This window comes from Prinia subflava, chromosome 14 (assembly GCF_021018805.1).
Source record: "Prinia subflava isolate CZ2003 ecotype Zambia chromosome 14, Cam_Psub_1.2, whole genome shotgun sequence".
Lineage (NCBI taxonomy): Eukaryota > Metazoa > Chordata > Aves > Passeriformes > Cisticolidae > Prinia > Prinia subflava.
Window position 1 is genome coordinate 6129807 of NC_086260.1, and position 27946 is coordinate 6157752.

Consider the following 27946-nt stretch of genomic DNA (forward strand, 5'->3'; position numbering starts at 1 on the left):
TCTGTTCCTGTGCATGCATCATTAACAGACCTGTGAGTTAATTTCTAGAGGCAGACACATTCTTCTTTGGATTGAACTTCTACTCCTCCACCAAGACACTTTGGATGCTTGTCACGTTCTTGGGTGTCAAGTCGCTGGCTGGAGAAGGGATGGAATTTAAAACCCCAAAATGGGCTTCCTGAGTTTCAAGTTTCAGGAGAAAATTGTATTTATAAGCCGAGCGTGTTTGGTTTGTAACAGATTGGGCCTGTCTGAAATGTCCATATTTTACGTAGTTACAACTATGAATGACCCCTTACCACAGGTACGTGGGGTTACAGTGTATAATGGATTGCACTGCAATGTCCAGATACAACTCCTTTTACTTCTGTTGGGGGAAAAAATAAGGTATTCTTAGTGTGAGTAACCCCAGAAGTCAGTAAGATAAGGCAGTTCTGTGTACAGTGTCTTCTTGCAGATAGGTTACACTTTATTTTTGTGGATGTGGATAAGGCTGTTTTTAGTACTGTGCTGCTGATAAGTTCTGCTTTAGGCTTGGCTGCTGATCAGGTTCCCTCTTCTGGAGGCAGACCGAGTTGTCTCTCTCTCTTCCCTTCTCCATTTGCTGTCAGCAGATCTGTGAAGTTTGTTCAGTCTTCCAGTGATCTGGCACCATAGGTGACAGATGCAGGACAGCCAAAGCAGGCTCTCCAAATTACCCTGTGACGTGAGGGAAGAAGGTGACCCCTAAACACAGGGGGAGGGAAAAGGGGCATTTTTTCCTAATGTGTTTCTTCTTTGGCAGCTGAAGGCTTTTTCTGTGTGGGTGATGAGAGCAGTCTCTTCTTGCTGAATGAACAAAAATACCAGTTTTTTAGAACAATGGGGAGAGCAGCACACTGCCTTCCTCCCACCCCAGCATTCCAAACCTCCCACAGCAGCACTTGGCCTTGCAGCCTCCTGAGTGAGGAGCATCCCTGTACACTTCACATTAAAACCTTATTTACTGCAGTTCAACCCACTGCTGGTAACCACCAGTGGCTTGAGTCTGTATAAAATATGGTTGTAGCAACTATTATCCTTACTTTGAGTGTGCAGTTCTCACATTATCTGTCATTTTTAAGAGGTGCTGGTCAGCAGAGATGAGGAGTACATGGCTTGTGGTTTGATGAGGTGCATTTTGGTGGCTCACCAGATTGTCACTGCCAGCCAGTGGAATTGGAGAAGGACAACAGAAATTACTGCTTTACAAATGGGATTTGTAGGTATTCTGAACTGGAAATGGTGACTTCCAAATGACTTGCCAGGGGCTGTTTGGTGCATGGTAACAGTATTACTGCTCAAGAACGTTTTTTCTCTTAACATGGAAGCAATTGATGTGACTGCAACCCCATTAAGTCTTATTTTTAGATTACAATAAGCAAGACTCTGATTAATTTAGCAGCAGGGCATCAGTGAATATTAACAGCTTAACTTGAAGCCCTGGTAGATTGATAAAGAACTAAACAGCCCCTGAGTCATATATTAGCAGTCTGGCCATCGTATAATTGAGGCTCTTGTTGGGTAAGTGTCAGCAGGGTTGATAGGAAACACAACAGCAGAAGCTATTTGTCTTTTAAATGGGCACTTAAATTATTCAGCACAGTAGTTGATAGTCATCAGTACATCTGAGCCACAGCCCAGTTATTCTGGGCATGTGTGCACAAGCTCTAATTAGTTCACGTTCAGCACTGAGCTCTCCTTGGGCAAACTCACCTGTGTGAGGAGCAGTTCTCAGGTGGGGTCTCTCCCTTTACTGTGGCCCAAGCATTAGAGATGCATGAATAAACTGGGGTGCAGATAGCTCGGGGGTGATAACCAAACCAACAGCTGGGCAAACATTTCATCTGTGCCACTCATGTTAGATGCAGTTTTACTTCCCCAGTCCACAAGAGAAGGTAAAAAATGCAATGCTAACCAATAGCCTTACTTTTTTGTTTTCTTAAGTCTTCCGTGGTTACAGGAAGTTTGAGGAATTCCCCTGTGAATGTAGTTGTGTGAGCTGTGGGATATACTAGCCAAATAAGACTGAAGGCTTATGAACCATTAAATGTGCAGAAGGAGTTGGTAGCCACTTAGTTTCCCCTCCACTTCCTTCTTGTTGCAACATTAGTAATTCTGAGGTAGTCACACAATGGGCATAGCTCAAATTAATTAGCGAAATTGGTACCTAAAGGCAATAAGATTTCATGCCACTTAATATTTCAATGCAAACAAGACAGGCAACTAAACGTATTTAAATATGATTGGCTCATCTTCTCGAGTGGAGTGTCTTATCTTTTGTTTGGGCTAAATACAGCTCTCATTGTGCTCAATTAATTCTGCCATTAGCAGTGGTCTGACCTGCTATTAGCTCTGATAAAACGTGCACTCATCCCCTTCACTGAAGACCATCCTGTACTAAGGATGTCGAAATGCAATTTAAAGGGAGAAGGAGGATACACACACACTTTGCTTTTGTACATAATTAAGCCATGCTAGTGATGGGAGACTTAATTACACTTGGAGTTTATCAGCAGAGAGCTCCAGTGGTGGCGTGCAGGCTGTGCTGGTGCTGGCCTGTGCACACACACAGGCTGCTCAGCCTTGGAGCAGTTGTTCTGGGTGGAAGGTGCTGATTGTTCTCGGTGTCCTGTGCCTGGGAAAACTCCTGGAGTTTGTGCTCTTGGCTTTTTCTTCTTCCCCCCTTCCTTGCCCCCGCCCTCTCCCCCCACCCTCCTTGGGAAGCAGCCCTTCTGGCTTTGTTGTAAGCGCGGTTTGTAATCATTGTACACATCCCAGATGGTTCATGAAAACTCTTTGAAATGCCATCTGCCAGGCGTGTGTCCAGCCGGCAGCCTGTCATTCTGCTCCGAGAGGAGCGGGGGCGGGTTTTCCCTTCCCCCTGCCTTCCCCGAGCGCCTTCACCAGCACTCGCTCAGATGTGCAGCGGTAACAGCCGGAGCATCTGCAAGCAATCTCTGCTCCAGACAGCAGCACGGAAAGTTGTTGGCTTTCTCGCCTTCGCCCAGATAAGATATCCCAGCCAGTGTGGTTTTTATTTTCCCTGGGTTTGCTGCTGAGGACCAGCTGAGGTGACAAATGTTATCTCTGTGGTGCAATGTTTTCCTTTTCCGCGGTGACTTTCCCCATGCTTCCTGCGTGTGTTGCAGGCAGTCGGCGCTGATAGCAGGCACAGCTGCATTTTTCTCTTTTTTTTTTGACTTGAACATATTCAGGAAATTAAGAACGCTGAGATGAAACAAATAGATCCATTAAAATGGCTCAGAGGAATTATGGCAGAGATATAATTGTCATGTCAAATAGGCAGCCAGCACTAGTAAACTGCTGACTGCAATTTCACCGCTATAAAAATTCAGATGGAAGGAAAAAATGATTAATAAATATGCTCTGTGGGAAGATAAAGAAAAGAAGAGGCTTTAAGAGATAAGGTGAAAGCAATCCTGAAGTTCCCTGATCCTCGTGTCTCATCAGTGTGTTAGTAGTTATTGGGAAAGCACACGATCTTTGTCACTCTGCTCACATGCCACATGGCTGGGGGTGACGTTTGACTGATTGATGAGCAGTGCCACAGAGTCTAATTCTCACTTGCATTGTGCTCCAGGCATGGGGCAGCTACAGCACACCACTGGTCATAGTCACTGCTGTGGCTTTTCATCCTTCACTCGCGGGCTGGGTTTGGGGGATGTGGCAGTGGCCACACCAGACACGATGCTCCAGGGAGGGTCCTCCCAGCCTCAGTGGCAGTGGCAGTGCTCAGGGAGGAGATGTGGCACCGGGCTGTGCTCATCCCGGCTGCTGGGGGTGTGCTCCATGCTCCTGCTGTGCCAGGGAGGGGCTGCGTGAGCTTCTCTGCTGCCTTGGGATGGGGGCACCAGCACTGGGGCAGAGAGGGGCACACGGGGCAGCTCCAGCGTTTCTCTGGATCTGGGAAAACAAATTGTCTCTGTTACAATCCACCCAGTAAAAACTGTTGTAGCCTTACTATAAGGATTCAGAAATACAAAGAATGCAAGACTGAATCCTTTCCAAATAGGAAAACGTAATTCTGCCAGCAGGGTGGAGATATCCATCACTATTTCCATCCCCTTCCTTACTTTTTCTCCCCCCTTTGCCCATTCATACAGCTCCAAGAAGAGGAATGATGCAAAAAAGCACAGGAACTTACAGACTCTCTGAAGGCTGACAGTAAATAATAAAAAAAGAGTTTCTATTTTGAAACAAGAAATGGAGGGTATTAGAGAGAGTGGATGTCAATCAAGGAAATTAATCTAGTGATAGTCTTTTAAGGGTGTCACTCTGTCAAGACTGACCTCTTGAGCAGTCTCTCAGATGAATAGGAAATAAGCAGACTTTCCGCTTTCCTGGCACTTGAGGAAAACATTTGCCAGATGCAGGCATGGGAAATTTATGCTCTTTCAACTTCTGAGAACTGGAATCTTCCCAATTAGTTTTCAGAAGCTCAGCTTCTTTATTCTTTTTTCTGTCCTTTTATAGAGGGTTTAAGAAATTGTATGCACTGAGAAGACACTGCCCAGGGGCCAGAAGTGTCCCTCAGAAGTGAGAAATTATGCTTTGTTGAGCGTTAGGTGTGGTTTCCACATCTCTGAAGTTATTCCCAAGACAGCAGACTGGTTTCAGCCACAGCATTTGGACACCTCCAACTCTCTAAATCCAGTCTTTATTCCAAAATTCAGCTTCCTGTACCAGCTGTAAGTCTGTCATTTATATTTAATCCCAGATGTACAGAATCCAGTCACCTCCCAGCCTCCAGAGTCATGGAAAATAAAGACTATTGAGCAGAAATTGATCCTTATCAATGAAGCTGTGCTCAGTGACCTAAAATGCAGTGTCCCAAGTCATCTAAGGAAGAAAGTCACAAAATGACTCATCTTACACTGTGCTTCAGAGTGCTGTAAATTGGCCAGAAGGGACAAGAGTTTCAGAGCTGGCAGAGTGGCAGTGATCAGAGCCAGTTATCCATGGGCACTACAGAAATTGTCAAGTGCTGGAGAGAGAGATGGAGTGTGACTTATTACTGAAAAGTATTCCTGAACTGGAATGAGCTTGTAGATGAACTTCTGTGAGGAGAGTTGTCAGGTTGTCTCTTCAGTGAGCATGTGTGAATGGTGCAATCAAAACTGTCTCATGGCACTTTTTAATGCCGAATAAAAAATAATAGCATAAATAGAGATAAAACAGTAAGAAGAAATGAGGGAGAAATTATGTTTATGAGTGAGAGAACACTTGGTGAGATAGTGATACAGGAATAATGGAACCTGGAAAATAGTTGCCTTATCTGGCAGCACAGATTGCAATTTTGGTGACGTTGAAGTATGAAAGACAATGCTAACAGCAGGAAAGTAATTGCTGGCATATTCCCAGGTACCAAATTTTTCCAGCTGTGTTTCTGGACACAGAGATGAGAGATTTCTTTGCCAGAGTCATTCTGAGAATACAAGAAATGTCTCTCAGTTGTTTTGTTCTGACTGGTGCCACCAGTTCAACCTGAAATCTCTATATTGTTTTCACATATGCTCCTAATTTTAAACTTTTTTGAGCCTTGTAGCTCATGGAACTGTTTTACAGATACTGTGGTATCTTTGTGAAGATTTGTTACTGTCCCTTTTAACTCTTGATAAGAAAACAACTCTAATAATGTTCTAATTTTTCCTTTCAGGCACAACCCGCCCTCCAAGAGAAGGAGAAGTGCCTGGTGTGGACTATAACTTTCTGACTGTGGAGGAATTTCTGGAGTTGGAGAGAAGTGGAACCCTCCTGGAAGTAGGAACTTATGAAGGTATGGAGCCACAGGCAGTGAAAAAGCACTTCAAATACCTGTGCTGGGACACCACCTTTGCATCACCCTCGCTCAAGTTAGGACCTTGCTTTCCATCCCAGTGCTCTGCATGTCTTTTCTCTGTAACCTGAGAGAGGGAATTCCCATTCTGCTCTGCTTTTATCTTTTGCCTTCAAGTTAACTGCCTGAAAGGATCAACCTCGGTAGGCCAGGAAAATCCAGAATGTAACAGAACAGTGGGGCAGGATGCATTTATTCTTTGTATCCACTAGAGCTTATCTCCTTGTTCAGTTTTTCTTTCCTCTTGCTCTTTCTCTTTCCCTCCATCTTCCCTAAATGCACTTCCTTAATCACCTACACCCAGTTGTGTGTCACCATGCAGCTACATGATGCACTGCTTTATTTTTTTTCCTTATTGCTGGATAATTGCTTCTAACTTGGGTCATTGTATTGATCCTTTTTACAGCACAACTTTGCAAACAACAGCACTGAGACAGCCAAGGGGCACTGAAATGTCACCAGAGTGCGAGCAGGAAAAAGCTCCAGAGAAATGCAAGGCAAATTGGCCATTTTTAGGTACACAATAGGATTTGTGTAACTAAATCTGTAGTGTATAGCTCCTTTAAATTGAAAACTCCTGTTGGAGTGGATTGGGTTTTTTTTCCTCAGGAGAACATTCAAATGTACCTCTTGACAAGACAATGAAAAAAAATACTTTACAGGTTTGAAAGTCCTTACAATGTACTTCAGCTCAGTCATTTCATATTTCCATTTGAAAGAAACTTAATGGTTCTTTCTGTAAATATGAGAGACTGAAAAAGCCTTATTCTTGCAGCCTTATTCTAATTATTTATAATAAGAAATATGGAATACATTTAAAAATACAAACTACACACAACTAGCCAGAAGTCCTCGAAAAGTGGTCATCAAACATGAACAGAAAAAATTGTGAAATGTGGTTTTAGTGTTCAGGGTCTGAAGAAAGAGTCTTGAAATACTGTTTGTCCACTTCTTTAAAAGCTCCTTTTTAAGGGCACCTTTAAACCTTGTGCTCATTCCTAACTGCAGACACTTGCAGTGTCAAACCTGGTTTGCATGAAGATGCTAAATGTATAATTTGGTTTCACTCTTCCACTTCTCTGAGCTGATTAGCTCCATCAGCACCAATGCTAACATTCCAGCAGCAGCTCTTCTCCAAAATGAGCTTTTTCCTCTCTGTGTTTCTAATTATAACACCAAATTAGCTTTCTTTGTCGTGGTGCTTGAAATAGATCAGCTGAAAGGCCTCGCCATTGCTTCCTGATCTGTTTGTTCTAGTGACCTTTCCGCTTGGAAAGACAAAACGGGTGACTGTGTGTAAGCTGGCTCCTGGGACACGCTGGGAATTAGTTCTCAGGAAATGCTGTGCCCATCTGGGACAGTTACAGCACGCTTGTTTCATTGCTTATGTGATTACATGCAGCAGCAGCTAAACTGGTTAGCTTTCATGGCTTGCTCTTTTCAGCTGCTGAAGACGAGGTTGATTTCTCCTAAGTCTAATGTGTGTTTCATTTCTGTGGGTGATAGAAGTGGCTGAACTTTAAAGGAATCATTTGTCAGGAGTGCTGAGAAGCTTCTTTCCCCGTTGACATCAGTGATGCTGGTGCATTGTGGTTCTGGAGTGCTGGCCCATGGAAGGAAAAATCAATAAGAACAAAGCAAATAATGATGATGCATGTGTGCACATATGCATCAAGACACATTACTATTTGATTGTAATGTGAAATAAATAGAGTTCATTTTTCACTTATGGCTTAAAGAAATTATTTTGCTGCCTTCTGAGATTTCTTTAATGGCTTTGTTGTACTTTTTTTTGGAAACCTTATTTTACAGCTGTATCGATCAAGACAGTGTTGATCTTGATTAGATCTTGGAAGATCAGATGATTCAGACTCGATGCTGCAATTGCAAGCAATTTTGTCTATTAAAAAAAAATCTGCCAAAAACCCAAACCACACAGCAAGTTACACTTTTAATGGCCAAGCCTCTGTTATTGCCCAGCTTTACAGTCTTAGCTATTTTAATTATCACTTGTTTCTTGCTGCGTTTTGTTGCCACATTTTTTAATAAGTGTTCTACCTTGATAAATTTGACTGTATTTTTTGATCAGTGATGGCTTATTTTAAACCAGAGAAATAAAAAAACCAACAAAAGGAAATAATCTTCTAGTTCTACCTGCTGTGCTGAGTAGAAATCAGAACAATTGAAGAGATAGAGTTCCTTGTGATTTAATGCTCTCAAGTGTTTTGGGATGTAAGAAGAGGAATGCTATGAAATGACAATTGGGGTGAGGAATGGGGAAGTTTTTCTGTGCCAGCCACGAGCTCCTGTGTCTGATGCAGGCTGGTGGTTTGGGGTCACTGTGGTCCCAAGGACCCTTCTGGCCTTAATTTGTAAACAATCAGCATGTGGTGGTGGAGAAGGTGGACATAAAGTCACCTGGACACTGTCACTGGGGAAGATCTTGCAGAGGAAGAGGCAACAGAAGCGTTTAGTAGCAGTTACTGAGGAGAAGCTCTGGGGAGAAAGATTAGAAAACAGGGAGCCATCAGAAGAGGGGTAATCACAGGACTTTGGTGCTGATACAGATACTATTGATTTGGAAAGAATAAAGAACAAGCAAAGGAGAACAGTTGGAAACCATAAAAAAGTAGGAGAGTGTATCAGGTTTTCAAAGAACAACCTGAGTTTTGAAAGTGCTCTAATTGCAAAAAGAGAAAGTGCAAGCTGAACAGGAGAAAAAGGTGTTGCTGACCTGCAGGGCTTCTTAATGCCATTATTATTTCTTCTGGTACACTGCAAATGGGTTCCTCTGGGCAGCTTTTGATTCACATCCCAGTGAAGGCAACGTGGGCATGGCAGCTGCTGGTCTGGTCACCTCTCATCTCCCTGGTGTGTTCTGCACCCAAAAAGCTTCAAAAAATGTAATCAGGTGGGAGGGGGCATTGGCAAGCCTTAATTCCTGGGGTTTTCAGTTTAGCTTTTAACATCCTGATTTGTAACCATAAAGCCCAGAAATATCTCCTCTCCTGATGAAAACTACGTGTTGATCACACGAATCCAGCAGCTGGAGCTGGCAGACCTGCCCAAAGCTGCAGTGCTGCCCCAGGATTGGTGATTTTGCCCCACGTGTGGGCTGCACACAACACATTCAAGCCAGTCAGAAATTCCCATTGACAATACTCATTAGGAAGGCAAATTCTTTTTAGGCTGCACATCGTCTAGGCCTTCTGGTGGATAGGAAATCACTGTAATTGTAGTCTCAGGCATTTATTGACTGCTCCTTCAGGGCAGAAAATACTGATGGATGCATGGAAGTAATTGTGTAGGTTACTAATTATTTAGCAATTACTTCTGCATTTGAATTGCAGGCTCTCACAGGCACCCCAAGGGAGGGCTGTTTTGAGCACAGCCACTGCTTCTAGATCTTATTCCCTTTTTTTCCCCAGCTGCTGAGTGGCCCTGGGCAGATCAGGTAACTGCTCTATACTTCAGGTTAGTGGCCTGGAGAATATTAAAACAACACTTAGTTCTCTCTTCATTAATATTTCAGCAGATACCCTGTGCCTGCAGCTCTCTGCTGTTTCAGATAGGAGGGGGAGAGTGGAAGCCCTGGAGTTCTGGAGGGCTGTGCTGAATTCAGGAGCTGTGCAGGGGCACACGGGGACATGGGGCATGGTGGCTGAATTTTGAATTTTAAATGGCTGTATCACCAAGGCCTGGTGAGGCTGCGTGAATGAATGCCTGCCCAGCACTTAGTGATCCTCAAAAGAAAAAGTGCTGCACTTTATAACATGTGAAGGGTTATTACATTATAGAGTATTATTGTCAAGGCATCATCTTTCATTCTCGGGACAAGTGTTATGTGATTGCCAAGAGAAGTAATAAGTAATCTGCATTAGTATCATGACTAAGATGTAATGGGGTGACTTGCTAACATTTTCAAAGTATATAAAACTAGCTGCTGTAGACAGGGTCTCCAATTGTGGAACTTAATGATTGTAATAAATTACATTAATAGTGCAGTTTGAATTTCAGCCGAAGTAGAGAGGTGTATTCAGCAACATGCTTCAAATCAAGATGCCTTTAGCCTAATTTTGCTGATGTGCTGGCTCTCCTTGGCTTTCTCTGCAGCAGCCACACTGCCCCAGCTGCTTCAGCAAAATGGGTGGATTTTTTTTGTTGGTGCCTTCCCAGCCTGTGGGTGTCACCAGCTCAGTCCCACCTGGAAATGGGAGCTGAGCCTGTGGTGGGCAGAACAGGAGGGGAAGGCTGGTCAAGGAAGGGTGGCAGAAGCTGGGGATGCCCATGCAGGTGAACAACATGTGCTGCTTAATAAGATCAGACCCGCTGATTTTTGTGTCCAGAGTAGAGATTGACTCAGTAAATCATGATGGCTTCTTTAGCACCATTATATTGAGTCACACTGAATATCCACATACCAGTATCTGTGCACTGCAGAGTGATTCCTCTTCTATTTTCAGCTCTTAATAATTCGCTTGCTTTTTTTTCTTGTTATTTTTTAAACCACTAGTAGAGAAAAAAAGGCAGCACCTTGTTGTGTATATGCACAATTATCAGTGCTAACTAAGCATGAGTGCTGCTGTACTGAAGTGTCATCTCATAACAGTGCTTCATTCTGCAAACAGCTGAAGTGCTACCCAAGTAACTCTTGTTCCCTAAAAGCAAATATTCAAATATCTGATAGGGGTTTAGAGTGGCTTTGAATTTCCTGTGGCATTCCTGACTGGCTTCTCCATCTCTCTGCACTTTCAACACTTTCAATAACACCTTTCTCAATATGAGCTCTGTCAGAAATGGTTCATTAGCAGTCACGCGTTTTAAAAGAAGAACCTCAGGGAAAAGGTTCCCAGACACTGCTGAAAAAAAAAAAAAAAAAAAAAAAAAAAAAAAAGAGAGAGATAGTGAATTAGTCGCTTTCTTCTTAAGGTAGAGTTTGGGTTATTTCAGGCATCATTTACTTTGTAACCATAGTGTGACGTGTTGAAGGCTGTTCCTAGCAGTCAGGCACATTTTGGCATTGGTTTTTTGGGTGTTTTTGGGGCTCTCCAGAAGGGGCTGCTCCTTGGTGTTACCCAGCTGCCCTGCAGAGGCTGCAGCATTCCCCTGCCTGCAGAGCTCACTGCCACTGCTTCCCAGAGAGGGAAGGTGCTAATGGGACACATCCTCATGGGTAGACTGTGTATATAAATATTTAACTCTTTGCAAGAAGAGTTTCACATTGCAAAGGCTTGACAGGGTATTTTCTTTATTCCTACAGCCCTATGCTAGGTAGGGTGTTTCCAGCTGCTTCTCCTGCTGTCTCTGTACCATACACAAGTACATGTTTATTTATGTTCCCTATGATTTTTTTCATCTATTTGAAAGTGGATGTAGCAGTTGATATAGCATAGCTGGTCTCAAGGAAAATCCTGAGCCTCCCCAGCCCCCTCCTGGTCCATGCTAGTAAGCTCGTACTGCTTATTTATTACTTTTAGTCTCATTGCTTTGGTTTAGGATTTTTTCATGCCTTAGATGTGCTTGGATATACTTGCACATGAGTGCTAACAATAGCATGTGGCAACACCTAGTGACAGCACAGCAAAAAGCAGAATAAGAGTGATTTGTTCAGTGGGTGACTTTCTCCCATGCTGCCACTGCCTTTAGGACACTAATTGGAGAATATGCTAAATTTCAGACCTAATTGAAATGTGCAGTTTGTAACAATTTGACTTATTTAACAAGAAACCCAAGCTGATCTTTCAGTTAACCTCACAGTTAATAACTACAAAAATTGACAGAGAATCTTCTATTTAAAGGAAATGGATTTATTGTAGTTTAATTTCTCTGAGCTCTCCCTCGTTGCCTGCTTTCCTTCCGATCCAGATGCTGTATCCGCAGCTCCTCCCGGTTGCCTGGATACTCTGAATTTCCTCAAGGCAATTGCTAATCAATGTGCAGTTGCAGCTAGGTGAATCCCACAGACAGCAGCCAGATCTGTCATCTAAATGTGGAAATCTGTAGCAGAATGTGATCTGGGAAGAGAACAGACAAAACACCATGGCAGGAGCTCTGCTCCCAGGAACCAATTCATCCTGTGCTCATCAGACACAAGCACTCGTGCTGGATTAGATGAACAGAGGCTCTTCTGCTAAAATTAAGGGTCAATTGTTTTGGTTCTTGTACAGTTCAGAGAAGAGGAGCCGAGCCTCAGAAAATAAAACAATTACATTAACAATTGCATTTCAAGTCTTTGTGTCAAGGCCTTGCTTAATTTTGCTGCTTATCTCCAAGTGTCTTTCCCAAAATACCCATTTGCAGCAAGAGAGAAAGCTATGAAGGGCTTTTTAAAACATGAGCTGTTATTGGAGTCCTTGTTAGCACAGAGTGGTCTCTTTGAAGATCAGATGCACCTCTCATGGACGCAGAGCCCTCTGTGCTGCACAGACGCATTTGAGTTTCTTGGGGTTTTTATAATTGCAAAATTAGGTTTCACAAGCAGGCATCAATAAATTCAGAACTGCATCAACCCTTCTTGGTCCTTTGCTGAGGCACAGGTGCACTCCCAGTCCCAGGCATAGACATCTTTCCACCAGAAAGGAGAATAACTGCTGCACAGCAAACACCTGCTGATTGAAGTAACTCAGATACGTGGTTTGGGACCACATTCTTCAATTGCTCTAATTGCACTGTTAGAATTAATGCTCATGTTTGACCTTGCAGTCAGCTAGTCTGCCTTCTTGCACCACTCCATGTCAGCTCCCTGTCCCCACCCCAGCAGCCTCCACGGTCTCCTTTTCCCTCTCTGCTTTAGTGTCCATTCCACTCCTGAACCTGTTTGATTGTGCCTCTCTTCCTGTGCATTTCTACCCATTCCAGAAACAGCATCTTGGCTGGATGGAGTCCTTTCAGCCCAAATGGAATTGAATTCAGTAGTGTAAATTTAAGGGTTTTATGGAATAGATTCATATTTTACGTAAGGATAGCTAGTTGGTGTATTTTTGTGAATTATATTTTAAATTCCAGGTCACATAAACAATTTAATGTGAACTTACTGCCCACCAGGGGAATACTTAATAAGAACACTTTGTTATTCAAAATGCAAGACAAATTTTCCACTGACTCTTCATTTCTAAAACTTAAAAAGAAAGTTCTCTTTACTGACAGTGTTGCTTTAATTCAGGACAGAGTGGAAGCTGCTGTAGATTGCTTTCATTGATTGTGATCACTGCTTGAATTGGCAGAGCAGGAAGTGTTATGATGATGAGAACTTGTCTTATTGTTGTGATAAGCCGTTACCAAAGTCTAATTACTGGGTGTGATGCTAAAATGTGTAAGCTGCCGACACTTAGAGATAAGGAGATGAAAAGAAACCAACTCATTCCAAAGAGCTCTTCTGTTTGGGTTTTTCCATTATTATTGTTATTTTTGTGCACTCTCTGGAGAGTGCTTTAGAGTGCATGGATTAAGTCATGGATTTGGCTGCAGATGCTGCCATCAAACTTCAGCTGTGGTTAAGTAAGTTTTAAGCACCAAGGGACTGAATAAAATAATGGTTAGTGAAAAGTGATGACAAGGGATTCAGCTAATGGTGTGTGCATCTGTGGAGTGAATGGGTTGTTATTAGCTATTAATTCAGGTGCTGTAGGCAGGATCCAAATGTGATTGAGAAGGGGGTAAGGGGTAGAGACCCATTCCCATAGGAATTGGGCACGGGAAAGTGCCATTGCCATGCTGGCTGCTTCAGAACTGGCATTTCCACAGAAAATCTGAGAGTTTCCTGCAATCTTGTCCTGGAAATCTTCATTGTCTGGGAGACAGGCTGCTCCTTTCCAGCTCAGAGACATCCTGTTGGGGTCACAATCCTCAGAAGTTTTGCAGAGCTTCACCTGAGCTCAGCACCCCGGGGAGTCCTGCCCTGACTGCTGTGCTGACTTCAGAAAACGTTTTGGGATCCTCTGGGATGACAGATGCTTGTGTATGCACATGTAACATGCTGTTAATAATTAGAGCTGATTGGATATTCAGTACAAATTACACTGGCTATGAAGTTAGCCCCTTCCTTAGGCTTACAAGTGGCTCACAAAACACTGTTAAAGCCTATTTTTAAATGTATGTTTTTTCATAAACATTGATAGATTCAATTTGAATGAATAATGTCAAGTCTGAGTGTTGTAAAACTCTTGCTGGGCTGTTCACTGTCAGTTGTTAATGGAGCATGTTTGGATTTCTGAGTCACAGTGTAAATATTTTCCACTTCCAATTTTGAGGATGAAACATGATGTTTGATGATTATTTTTACCAGTCCCCCCTAATAGTGTGTCTGCTCCCACGCCCAGGCCCACATGCCATGTCTTCAAAAATAACTGCTTAGAGAAGAGAAACAGGGCTGACTGCATCCAGCAAACATGAGGGAAAGGTAGCATTTCCATTTTCTCTCATTTTCCATGGAAGCTGGGTTGGAGCTGTCACCTGGAAGCTGGGTTGGAGCATTCTTCTCATTTTTTTCAGCTCATGATTTTCATCATGAGCTGGGTTATTTTCCCCACCTGTTTGTCCTTGTGGGAATCTGAAGGAAGAGCTCTGATTTTTTTCGAATATTGACTCAGGCTTAATCTGCCTCCTGTGGTGAAAAAAGAAAAGTTCAGCCCCAGTGGCTACATTTCCCATAAACCCCACACATGCAGAGCCATGCTCAGTTTCAAATTCATATTTGCTCTTTTTATATGCTCATTTATATTTACAGGGACCCTCTAAGACAGCACACTGTCTTGGTAGAGAATAATTATTCACTGATGTTAGCACCAACAACCGTGGCTGGTTTGGAAAATGACTAATGATTTCAGTGTAAGAAAACCTGGAATACTTTAGAGAAGCCTGTTTTTCTGTTGAGGAACAGCTCTCCATGGACTGGTAGGAACTCCAGCTTTGCTGTTGCTAGAGGAACTGAAGAGGAACAAAATTTGAAGATATAATCATACATTTCTCTGTAATTGGAGGAGGGATGGTGCCATCTGTGCTTTGTTCTTGTCCAGGGGAAATAAAACCCACACTTTCAACATCTATATATCTCCTTCACCCTCTTTGCATCCATCCTAAAAAATTTAACCAGTTAAAACAGACACAAAATAACCTTTGCATAAAATAGTGATGTGCAGTGCTATAAATAAAAGTTGTTTTCATGTGTTTGGTACACACATGGCTCTCTCTGCTTAGAAGTTAATATTCTTAAAAAACACTTTTTTTTTTTTCTGGAAAATCAAACAAAGCAACAACCTAAAACAAAAAAAAAAATAACAACACACAAAATCCCAGGGTAGTGTGGTTGTTGATGAGAAATGCCAAAGAAGATAGATGGGAGCAGGGTTAATTATATATTTTTTTTTTTTTGGACACCTACGTTTGTGTTTTCCCTTTGCACTCTCTCTCCGCCATTCCGCCTCTTTTCTGTATAAAACAGTTCTGCAGTATGTAGAGCATAAGAATTATTTCTCTAGCAGAAACTGCAACCTGCTTGCGGAGCCTCCGTTCCCCATTAGAGGCTCTTTCCAGAAGAAGTAATTTCCTTCTCCCCATAAATTATGCATCAATGTGCATTTAAGATTCTGCAGTGATGAGCAGGAGATGAAAGCGCAGCGCTGCCGCTCCCCTGGAGCTGGATCCGCGCGTGTGGACGGGCTGGAGCACACCTTGTTCAGACAAACCTGCACGTGGTGCTGGCCTGCTGCTCCAGCTGGGAGCTGCTCTGGCTTCTTGGGCCTCAGAAATACTTCTTCACCTCACAGGAGGCACTGAGGGGGAGTGATTACGAGGGTTTCCTAAGTGGTTTTCCCAGATGGGCTCTGCCAGTCCGAGTCAGGGTGATTCCAGCTCCTGATGGGTCCTGGTGCTGTTCCTTCCAGGAGGATCTGCTCCAGGATCCTGGAGGTGACACTGGCTGGCCTCTTCCTACGTCCCCCATTGTGTTTTTCCTTTTACAGTCAGTGGGGATTTCACCAGGCTGCCACAGCTCCTCAGATATGGTGGAAAGTGGTGTAGCAACTCCATCCAGGTTCCCTCAGGACCTGCAGATGCTCCTCATCACTTCCCATGGACCTGTGCACCTCCAGGTTCCTTAGATGGTCTCAAACCTGATCTTCTCCTATAGTGACTAAGAAAATATGCACTGAAAAATTGAAAAATAATGCTTTCAGGTTATATATAGCATGTGGAGATCAATGAAGAATGTAAATAAATGTGTGTTTTAGAGAAGACTTTTGCACTGTTGCCACAATTGAGCTATATGGGAGGGCATCCTTTGTGTTTTGTCATGTCAAGGAGCATAGGGAAAAATTTTAAGTCTAGACTTGGAATCTGAAGGTGGCAAATAAAAATTAACAGTACTTCCTAAAAGGAAAAAATATATAAAACTATTGTATATAACAGGTCATTTTGTAAAAATTAGAAGATTCTTCTTGGAATGGGTGAATTCTCTGTATCCCTCTGAATCACAATCCCCCTGAATTGCTGTAATGCCCAGTTCTGCAGGAACAGATTACAGACCTCAGGTTGCTGTGGAGAATTTGAGGGCAAATCAGGCACTGCTGTGGTGTGGAGGTGAAGTGGAACAGGGCCAGTGAAATACCTCTGTGCTGTTCTGGCATGAATGAACATGCACTTATTCTGTCTCTCCCATGATCTCTGAAAATGACAGGGAGGCAGCCCAAGCACTTTGCACTGTTTCCATCAGATTGGTGATGGATTCCGAGCATGTGTTTGTGTAACCTCTGCATCTGTGTCCCTTCAAGTTTGGCTTTAAGGCCTGGTTCTCCACTTCTACCCAAGTTGACCCAACTGCTGAATTTCCTCTTTGAAGAAAGCAGTGCCGTGTGGTATCTTTCCTTTTCTCTCCTTTGACTAAGTTTTCTTTTAGAGAGAGAATAGTGTTTGCCTTCCAAATGCAACATCCCCCCTAAAAGAACCTGAGTACTAAAGCAGGCCATCGAGCCTTTCATCACTTCTCTTGGTGATAGCAGTCATGAATTTTTTATTTTCTGCAGGGCTCACTCCAGATCTGCCACAGCACTGTGTGGGTGCACACATGTAAAAAGGCTACTAATTGAAATTCAGATGTAACAAGATGAAGTTTTGCTATTCACCATTACTGCCTTTTGTTTTAGCCCATGTACGCTCAATGCACCTAAACAATGCAACCATTGCTTCCCCTTTTAGATTCGACAAGAATAACTAAAAAGGCAAGAAATATTTCTGTGTCTGCTGTAGAGATGAAGTACGCACCCCAAAAATGGGAATGGCACGTGTTAGCTTCTTTATTTACTTATGTGTGGGGAGGGACGGAAATTTTAATGGAACTGTGAAGAAAACGAAATAAAAAACTTACTGCTGTAAACTGCTCTCTTTTGAAGATGCAAATGTGTCTCTATTGCCTAGGTAACTATTATGGAACGCCGAAGCCTCCAAGCCAGCCCCTCAGTGGGAAAGTGACTTCCACCAATGCTTTGCAAAACCTGCAGTCTGGCTCCAAGCAGTCGACTCCAAAGCGAACCAAGTCTTACAATGATATGCAAAATGCTGGCATAGTGCATACAGAGAATGAGGAAGAAGATGATGTACCTGAAATGAGCAGTAGCTTCACAGGTAAAGCGAAAATACCACTGTCCTTCAGTTAGAATACCTGGGGAAGGCTTTTGGAGGGTGTTTTGAAGAAGGGGTGTTGGTTTTTAATGTGTTTTCTGCAAAGCTGTCAATGTCAAACAGAACTGAATGGCAGATGTCCAGGTGTGAACAACCACATGCACAGCTGTGTCTTTCCAAAAAGCCCTTGTGGGATTGAACTGGTTGAGGCAAAAATGTGGTACAGTTCAAATCCAAAAATTGCAGAATTATCAGGGATAAGTTGAGCTATGGTTTACAGTTACAAACAGTATGAAATGACTCAACCAGGTTTACATTTGAAATGAATTATTGCTCCTTCCTAAATACATTGCTGTCCTTTATCCTTCCTTGCATCTAGAGCTGCCCATCACTTACAGTGACTGTCCTGGTCCTCTTCTCCCAGCTACCTCCCAGCACATGGATTGTTACTAGCTGCAGGAATGAGATCTGAAGCATGGGTACAAGTTCCTTATTTCATGAGGGTCTTGTGTGCTGCTGAACACAGATCTTGTTCCCACCATGGCCACCATCAAACCTTGGCTGAAAGATCACTGGAAACCTTTGCAATCTAAAGTCAAGTGCTGTGCAGGCAGATTCATAGCAAAACACTATTGGAGATTCACTGAGTTTCCATAGAAATCAGCTGGAAGTTTGTGAAGCTCTGTGGGGCAAAAGCTCTCCCTTATGTCCCCAGGCCTAGTATTTGTTAGTGCTTAGGGCATTGTTACCTGAACTCAGTTTCAAGCACTGATTTCATCTTCTGGGCTCCTTTTGAGGCAGGTACTGAGCAAGTATTATCCACACTTTCCTTCAAGCCCTTCTGAGCTGCTTGCTGTGGGAGCTCACCATACCTGGCACCAGGTCCTTTGTCCTCTGATCACTTTCTATCACCATGAAAATCTTCCTTCCCAGTCTCTGATGAGTCAGAGGATCTGTCCTGCCAGTTCCTACCTGCCAATGTCCTGGCTCTAACATCTGTTCAGAGCTTTAGAAAGATTTAGGCTGAGATTTAGTTTTGGTTCTCTCTGGGCCAAACTGTCAAATGGCTTTTGAGGGTTGTACTGTTTGGCTGCTACCTGCTACACATTTCCAGCTCAGATTGCTTCTAGCCAGCCTATTCTCTCCCAGATTGGAATTTCTGTCTCTGCTTACCAGCTCATTGATAAAATTTTGCACCAAAGGTGGTTTCTCACATGTTGTGACATGACAGCAGCCTCAGCCCTTGTCAGGAGATCTGAGATTTTGGGAAGAAGCTGGTGGGAGATCTGTTATTTGATTTTCCTGCTGCCCGTCTCAGTTTGGTGCCCCTGAAGTAGCTTGAGCATCATTTCTCTTCCTTGTTTTCCTTTGCAAGATGAAATACTGGAAGATGCAGCTCATTTGTCATGATGTTATCACACCCTGGCCCCTTGCCTTCATTAAATGGGCACAGAATCAAGAAAATAATTATTTCTCAGATACCAATGCTATTCCTTATGCTTATTTCACATGAAAGAGTGTTTGCCATATTAAAATGCTCCTGCTTCCCTAGGAGACCTCTCAGTAACTTGTGTTTTCCAGATTTTGGCATGTTTGTGCTCTCAGTTTTAAGCTGGGGATGATTCTTTCACGCTTCTTTATCTTGTCATCTTCTACCTAAAAATATCAATCTCCAGGAGGGCTGAAAAGCAAGCACTGAGGGTACTGGTGTAGTCTAGATGTTTTTCTTCTTGTTCCTTTCAGTTTATATTCTTCTCTTTTGGTAATGGCAGCACACAGACTAGAATAATGAAGGAGCTCTTTCCAGGGCTGTGGGCTGTGAATTGAGCATGGCCATGGTCTCTGGTGTGGAGAGGAGGGTAGATCCTGTCTGTGAAGCCCTTCCAGCCCCTCTCCTCGAGGACTTGGCAGAGGGTGACACTGATCTCTCTGTCTTTCGCTCAATGTGTTGTCTGTGCTTGTACTGATGTTCTCAGGGAATGTGGAAGTACTGCTGTAAATTGTCAGCACCTTCAAGAACCAAACAGAGAAAGTCCCTTTGGTAGACACGGGGTTAATTTTAGAATTTGTATGTTGTTGCCAAAACCTCTCTATAAGCGAGTGAAGACACAAACCTGTTTATTGGGGAGCATTTACTGTGATTAGTGATGGGAAGGGATGAGCAGCAGTGTTTCATGGATACAGCTCAAAACTGCATGGATACAAGCATCAGAAATATTTCCTTAGAGTGAGAAGGGCCAGATATAAAATACTCCTGACTGTCTTTGACTAGAAGGATACTGTGATAAGCGTTGGAATAAACCTCCTCAGACAGCAAGAAAGGGCACTAGTGAGCAGCAACATGTGGACACATGGTACAGTGCTGACATTCATTTTAATTTTTAATTTAAAATAACACACTGTATTGAACGTTCACCCTTAGCTTGGTAACTTTGAGCTTCTGGCAACATTTTGCACTTGTAAAAATCTCCTCTTTTGATCATTCTTCAAACAAGAAATTTTATCCCCCTAATCCTGTCCCACAATTGGCACTGCAGGACAGAACCTGTAAGCCTGCTTGAAAGCACACTGAGCTCCTCTACACCAGTGAGCCCTGGCCTCAGACAGCTTGGAGGAACTTGGTACCTCAGCAGGGCCTTGGGGCGGACACAGGAGCTGATCACAGCCCCTGATGTGTTTGGCCAGGGTCTGGCTGGCAGAGTGTGTGTGGGCAGGGTCAGCTCACCCCTGCTGCCACAGAGGCTGCTGGGGCTCTGCCCTCGCTTCATCTCTTGCTGTGCCCCGTGAATTAAAAGCCAAGGAGAGGAGAACCAGCAAGGATAAACCTGGAGGAGCAGAAGGAAGAGGGCGATGCTCACGTTTATCTGTGTTTGTTCTGCAGCAGAGTCTGGCGACCAGGACGAGCACAGCACGCGCACCGTGAGAGAGGCAGCGCCCCCGTCCACGAGTGAGAGCCACACCCACGCCCCCACCACGGAACCATCTCAGAGCCTCCCTCAATACCTACCTCCTTCTGCCGAGGATAACCTAGGTCCTCTGCCGGAGAACTGGGAGATGGCCTACACGGAGAACGGAGAAGTCTATTTTATAGAGTAAAGAGCGTTTTTGTTGTTCTAATTCCGTCTCTCTCCCTCTCTCTGGGCATAAGTAAACCTCTGTGGATGCGTTTTGTGTGTGTATTAAATATTTAGTGTATACAGTTAGGTTGCAGAGCTGTTAGTTCTTTACTGCTTCTGAAGGGGGGTTGCATTTCCTGATTGGATTAACATCCAAACTACTCCTGAGTTCCAAGGCAGCAGGAATTTCTTGTTTTATGAGGGTACTTACAACAGCAACACACACTTATAAAACACAGGCCAGTTGTTTTCACAGGTGGAATGAAAGCTCCTAATTGGAAGGGCTGAGGCTTCATTTCTGGTGCCTGTGTCTGTGCATAATGCAGCAGAGGGGATTCCTCCAGTCCTGTGCACAGGCAGCAGAGCCAGGGATGAACTTTGTGTGTCATCCCCTTGTGTTAATGTTCTCCAGTGCTTTGCAAAAGCAGGGTAGGCACAGCAAGTTTGGAACACCAGTACCTCAAGCTCTGCAGCCTTTGCCTAAGAGCTGATTGCTGTCAGCAGTTTTATGATGATATTGATTTTTTCCATGGCATAGATAATAGTCTCAAATTATACTTGTCTAAATTTGTTGAGGTAGGAGTAACGTATAAAAGAGGACCTGTTAGTGTAAGAGATGTCTTGCATAGAGTTTAGCTAGACATTAACACTCAATTAGCCTTTGAAACTTAAACCCTTAGCTGGCAAGTAGAAGAGGGGTTGAGGAATTGATTTTGGATTTGATGGTCTGTTTAATGCAGCTGTGGAAACTCTACCAGAAGCAAATGCCCAGTTACTGCAGAAGAACTTCCTCTGCTAGTTAGCCCTCTGTCCTGCAGAGAGTTACGCTGCACCAGGGTATGAGGGCAGCAGCCCTGCCTCATCATCAGGAGGCAGAGCCTCTTTTGGATAGGGCCAGGGGAAGGTTCAAGAGCAGGCTTTCCCTTGGCTGCAGTGGCAAGAGAACACAAGGGACAAGATTCCAGAGGATCTGAGGAGCTGGGGTGACTGAGGGCACTGCAGCAGCCCTTCTTCAGCTGGGAGGGGGCTGCTCCAAAAAAGGCCATTTTCCAGGGCACTCTCAATTACCTGAGGAGGCTCCAGCAGTAAGACAAGGTCGAGAAGGCAGAATGCAAATTCTCATCAGATGAAACCAAGATGTGTGCACTACCCTGAGCATGGCTCTCTGCCCCTCACTGTGTCCTCAGGGTGCCTGGTTATTTGACATACTCTCTGGCCTTTATATATAGAACAGCCTAGTAGCCCATTCAGCCATTTTCCTCCTTGAAGGAGGACAAATGATGAGGAGTAAATGCTGCCCAAGCAGTTGGTTGCTCATCTTTCTCACCCCACAGAGGCCCCTTCCTCACAGGTGCTTCCATTGGGGGTTCTGCTGCCACCACCAATTTCCCCAAACTCAACCCCGTGGCTGCTGTGTCTGTGTTCTCTTAACAATGCAGGACTGTAGCATCTCTAAATAATTTGCCAGGAGGATCATGTGTGTGTTGGGAAAGCACAGGCTGTACACACAGCCTGTGTGAGGTGAAGCTCTGGCAGCAGTGCCCGCTCCCTCCCTGCAGTGCAGTTTGAGGATACGTTCACATGGGGCTGGTTTTGTGCATGAACCTGTGGATGCAGCACTGAGTGACTGCAGTTCTGGTCATTCTGAGAACACCCTGAGCCTAAAAAACATTTAGTTTGATTTGTATCAGATTAAGAAAGTGGAGTGATGAGCAGTGGGGACCTAAGATAGCTCAGATGCCTGTTCCAGTGTCTGTGTGCTTTGGGTATCAAGTCAGGGTGCTGAAGGGAGCAGCATGAGCTTCTTGCACAGAACCAGTGCAGGTCCAGTGGGGCCAGGGCTGTGTGTCAGATAACCAGTCCTGTTGTAGCTGGAGCAATTTGGTTCTTGAGATATGTTTCTCTGGTGTTTTAATTGGGATTTTCATTGCACAGCATATCCCAGTCCCCTGTTATCTGTGCATGTTACAGATCTAACACAATCCTTTCCGCCTGAGAGTGTGATCTGAAAGGTGTTTAGTTAAATTTTCTGTGCCTCAGCAAACTACACTGTTGTGAGCCTTTGGTTAGCGACTACAAAATTGCAAGAAATATGCAAATATTCCATTGCTCTTCTCCCACCGCCCTCCTTCTCAGCTAGACTGCAGACTTACTTATAAATAATGTGGCAAACCCCCTCTGCTTTATTTTTGTTAATTTGCCTGACTTGCTGAATTTCTGCCATTCAGTTTTCCAGGTGCCTTTTAATTGCTCTGAAGCACACATAAGGATTAAACACACTTGCTCATCCTGCCTTGGGAGGGCTGGGTAGTAGGATGTGTAAAACAAGGACCTTTTATTTACCCACTCAGATCCTGGGAGCAGGGCTGGCCCCTTTCCTTCCAGTGCAATACAAGTTTGCTGGTTGGTTGTTAGTGCCTCAGGGATCATGGCCCTCATTACAGAGCTCTCATGAGACTGTTGTGAGGCTCAGGTTCAGTTTGTAAACCTCTTTGAGACCTTGAAGGAGAAGTAAATAGCATTACTACAGTATTGAAACTTAAAACTGTTAAGCAGTGTTAAAGGCTAAGGTAGATAAGAGGTACCTCAGGGACTGGAGGGGTGTGTTAGCAGGCTGTGGCTAAGATGACACCAGGTTGTAGAAGAGGCATTATATTACCAGATTGTCTTCTTATGCAAATGAAATTATGGGAGAAAATAACTTCTAGAAAAATGTATTTTAAGCCTGTTTACTATGCAATCTTCACCGCTGGGACTGGCATCGTGAGGCTGTCAGGGGACTTTTGGAAAGGAAGAGTTGAAAGTAGAGCTGTTCAACTTCCATCAAAGGCTTAGACAGAACATTTTTATTTGTGTAATTATAAAGTTTTCAATCAAAACAATTTTTGACTAATGCTTGGGTCAGCTCTAGACATGACAAAAGTCTATCGTAGGAGCAAAGCTCACTACATAATTTAGTGAGGAAGGGAAACTTCTGCCTTTAGTTCAGAGACAGCTCTTGGAATTAAAAATAAGCCACCAAAGGTAAAAACTTGGAAATAAATATTATAGTATTGCAGCATTCACATGCCTCTTTCCAGTCAGGAGTGCTGATTTGTATATTTTCACTTGTTACCTTTGTGTTTTCAGTGCCAAAGTTCTTGTGATTTGGTCGGCTAGTTTGCACAACATCAAATTGTAGTGCCGTGTCTTTGAATCAAAAGTATGCCTTCAGGTCTGTTGAATAATAAAGAGGATATACACTTTATTGTCACAGATACTTCAACTCTGCTTTATTAACAAAGGTCATATTTCCATTTTTGGTTTCCAGCCATAACACAAAAACAACATCTTGGCTAGATCCACGGTGCCTGAACAAACAGCAGAAGCCTCTAGAAGAATGTGAAGATGATGGTAAGAGACTAAAAATAGTGACATAATACTGTGTTTGGTCCATTCCTAGGTGACTTTTTTCCTTTTCCTTCTTTCTTTCTAATAACTAGTATTCAGAAAGACTTCGAAAAATTTTAAAAAGATTTATTAGTAAGTACAAAGAGACAGTATCTATCCATGATGTTGTAAAATCACTGTGAATATAAAACAGCCACTGAGGTGCCAGATCATTTAATAAAAATCAAGGAGGGGCTACAAGAGGCCTCTGTTTTTGCAAAGGCATTTGAAAAGTCCCTGGTGCTGAACAAGACTGAAAGCTGTCTGACATGTTTGCTTCTTGGGTCTCTGTGGGAGGGAGTGACTGAGTCTCTGCGTGCTCCGCTGTGTTCCGCTTCAACCTCCTGCTTCACATGGATTGAAGGAGTTATGTTGTTATTTCCTTGTTTGAGCAGAAATAACTCAATTGCTTCACTTCTTCTGCTAAATGCTGACAGTCTGCGCAGTGTTGTGATTGCTGAAACAAATTCCATTTGAAAGGGAAGCTTTCTGACACTGAAAATTTGCACTGGGATTTGGTATTCCTTGAGATGTTGGAAATGCAAGCCACTGTCCGATTTAGAGCAGCCAAATACAGGACTGTTAATGCAGGCCCTTCCTGGCCTCCTTTAGGAGATGTTGGAAGAAAAAATGAGTTATGAAAATAATTTCAATATTTGGGAAAACCTATGAGGGAGTTTTGGTCTACTGACCAGAAAAGGGGATGATATTGAAATACATAATCTTGGCTAATACAGTACTGTCATGGTAGACACTTCTTAAAAATGGAAGGGATCCCTTCATCAGTGTTGGTGCTGTGCTTGTAAAATCAGTTGTCAAAATACAGTGAACTTCCTGCTGATGTCAGTCATCTTAGTAAAAATCACAATTTTATTTCAGGAAAAATCAACTCAATCCATTTTCACTGTTAAGTTCAACCCTGGCCTCCAGAACTGCTGTTAACTGGTTTTTTTACACATGCAGTTTTTCAATCTGTCCTATCTTTCACCTGTGAGGTTTTGCAGGGTGATGAAGCAGGTCACCAACTTGCCAGGGCAGGATACCCTCAAACCCCAGGGACGTGCCAGGCAAGGAGCAGCCAGTACCCCAAGGCTGCAGAGGGTAACTGAGCTCCTCTGTCACACAGTTTTAAGTCTCCTTGCAGAAGGGAAAGTCTTTCTCTTGTCCTCTTAGCAATTATAGAGCAAAAATTGGAATAATTTGTTTAATTTGGAATAGAAACATACAGCTGGTATTATTGTATTTCATTGAGTTCATAATTTTAGAGAGCAGTGGCATCTTTGTTTATCAACTCCTCAAAATCAGCTAATTTCATCTTCCCACACACTCCTTCACTTCATTCACCAAGTTGCTCATTAATGGATATTTTTAACATTCAATAGTTAAACCAGTTGCTTCATAGTTACAGTAGTGCTCTGCACTGCTTTGCTTGGCTGCTCTAATCCTGCTTAGCACATAGGAACAATTATGTTTCAAAAAACCAAAGAGGAGAGAAGGTTAGTTTTGCTTCATCATAGAAGTTGGACGGTTTTTGGCAAGGGTCACTGTTGTGTGTCATTCCATAAAAGTCAGTGGGATGACTCCTCTGTTTTGTTTGGTGTGTGTGCATGTGAGTTGCCAGGCTCATCCCACCCTCTTTATGGATTTTATAAATGTTAGATATTGGTTCAGATTTGTTTGGGTGCAGTTGCCTTGTGCTTTTGCTTCATCAGGATATGTGTCCCTAACAAAGTTTATGCTTGTTTCCCATTGTTTAGGCTATCAAAGGAAATTGCAATTTGTATTTCATGCTAATGGTCCCAAACAACTGCTTTGATAGAATATTTTACAAAGAGGTCATGGAAGTTGTTTTTTGGGTGTCCAGATGTTGCAACCCTGCATCTTCTGGTTGCTTCTGTCATTCATTTATGTGGCTTAAACTTTGCTGTATTGGGTCCAAGATTGTTTTTACCATCTTTGCTCTGGTTTTGTCACCATCTTTCATTTTCAGACTGCATTATTATTATTTATAGGCCAAGCAATACTTTAATCATCTGTGTCACTGTTAACTTATGAATATGGAGCAGATAATGATAAATGGAGCAACAGCGAATATTGATGGCTTTGTGTCTTTGAAAAATTATGTGATCTTTGTCCCAGGTGCCCTGCTAAAACTGGTGCATTCCTGTCTGTGCCTCACCAGTGCATCTGGACTGGGTCTGTGCCTCCAGTTAAACAAGGCACTTCATGCCTATCTTAAATCATCTGATACGACAGTGAGGTCTGTTGGACATTGTGTGCACATAAATTCAGGTGCTTTCTTGAAAACCTTGCTACATTAGTCCTTATTCAGGTGCAAGGATTTCCTCTCAGATTTCTTCATTAGTATCCAGGTCTGGCCTTGTGATAGATCCGTGTGTCTGCAGAGCAGATTGCAAAGGTCAGACCATATGGATCTGAGGGAAAAGCCTCACTATAGTGAGAACATCACAATTTCATGACTTTGCCATATCAAACCATGACATGGAAGTAGTCCATTGATGCAGATGTTTTGAGAGTGCAAGAACCAGTTCTTTCATTATTTGCATCAGATCCATCAATATTCTGATCATTGGAGTGTGATAAATGGATAGCTTGGGCTCGGTGTGTAGAAAATTAGTGCTGGTTCTGCTCTTTGCTGTAGGGAATTTCTTGCTTGGGGCTGGTATCTGAAATTTTCTTTTAATTTTTTCTGTCTCATTTACTGCTCTTCCCTTGGAGAAGAAGGGGTGCACACGGAGGAACTGGACAGTGAACTAGGTAAATCATCCATCTCTCATTTTGATATTTGACTTCAACTGCACTGTTTTGAGCCTTTAATTACTTACTTTTTCCTTTGTTTCATTTTTCATCTTTCAGGGTTTTTTTATTTCAACAAGAGTAATTTATCAGCAAAACTTCCCCAGCACACAGAGCATTAATCTTTCCCTTTCCCTTCAGATCTGCAGTGGTTTTCTTACTGATTCAGTTTAAAGAAAGCTTGAGAGCCCCAGTCTTGCAAAGTTGTTTCAAAGCTGCTTCTTCCTGGACTCTGCAGAAGTTGGGGTCTTTTCCTTTTGCATCTCTGGCTCCAGGAAAAAGCTGATAGATGCCAAAGATAAAATGAAGTAGCTCATGATGCTTTTTCACTGGGTCCCAAGACTTTTCCCAGACAATAGAAGCTGAATGTGATTCAGAAATTTAAGTATTACATCAGATGCTTCAGCTGAGCTTGTGAATGAAACAGCTTAAAATTTTCCCTCAGTCAGTGATTTTATAAACAGATGATTTTCAATGATGTGGTACAGTTTTATTTGCTGCATCTCTTTGTGAAGGATGCTGTCTTGATATCTAATCTCAGCGGTGCTCATTGTGTTTATACTGATGGCAGAGGTAGTTGTTATTTCTGTTCAGCTATGCTCTAGTGCACTCGCAGAGCTGAAAGGATAAGAGGTTGCACTGGATTTTATTTCCACTAGGACTATTATTGCTTTTAAAAAGGACTGTAGTTACAGTTCATAGTTCTGCATACTGGAGGAATTGTATTACCAGAGAATTAAGCTCTGGTTCCTGTAATGACTTGCAAGTAAGTGTATTCTGCTCCCTGCTTCTGTGTGATGGATACGGCATCAGCAGCTGGCAGTGGACTTGGAACACTCCAACACGAATGGTTCTTCCCAATAATATGCCTGGAATAATATGCCCAACTTCTTATAGAGCAAGAATTTGAAAGAAATGACAATTTAAAGAAGAGTGCAGTCTCTTTAGTGGTCCATGAGTGTTATGTGCAGCTCGTACAAATGATCAGCAGCAGACCAAGTAGCATCAGAAGTAGGTGGATGCACATCAACAATCTGCAAAGGGTTCTCATGAAGGTCTTCACAACCAGTGGCTTAAAATTAGAGGGAGGTTC

General features: G+C 43.1%; 1 protein-coding gene across 26 annotated transcripts in view; it reads left to right on the forward strand.

Annotated features, from left to right (window-relative positions):
- Positions 1–27946, forward strand: part of MAGI1 (membrane associated guanylate kinase, WW and PDZ domain containing 1) — a 335623-nt gene that overhangs the window by 242310 nt on the left and 65367 nt on the right. For 14 of the 26 annotated variants that reach the window (XM_063411663.1, XM_063411659.1, XM_063411645.1 and 11 more), the window contains exons 3-7: positions 5699–5818; positions 17288–17494; positions 20373–20583; positions 23918–24000; positions 26776–26814. In XM_063411663.1, the coding sequence (XP_063267733.1) occupies positions 5699–5818; positions 17288–17494; positions 20373–20583; positions 23918–24000; positions 26776–26814 (660 nt within the window). The remainder of the gene's footprint in view (positions 1–5698; positions 5819–17287; positions 17495–20372; positions 20584–23917; positions 24001–26775; positions 26815–27946) is intronic. The other 12 variants (XM_063411670.1, XM_063411669.1, XM_063411666.1 and 9 more) reach the window with 2 other exon arrangements.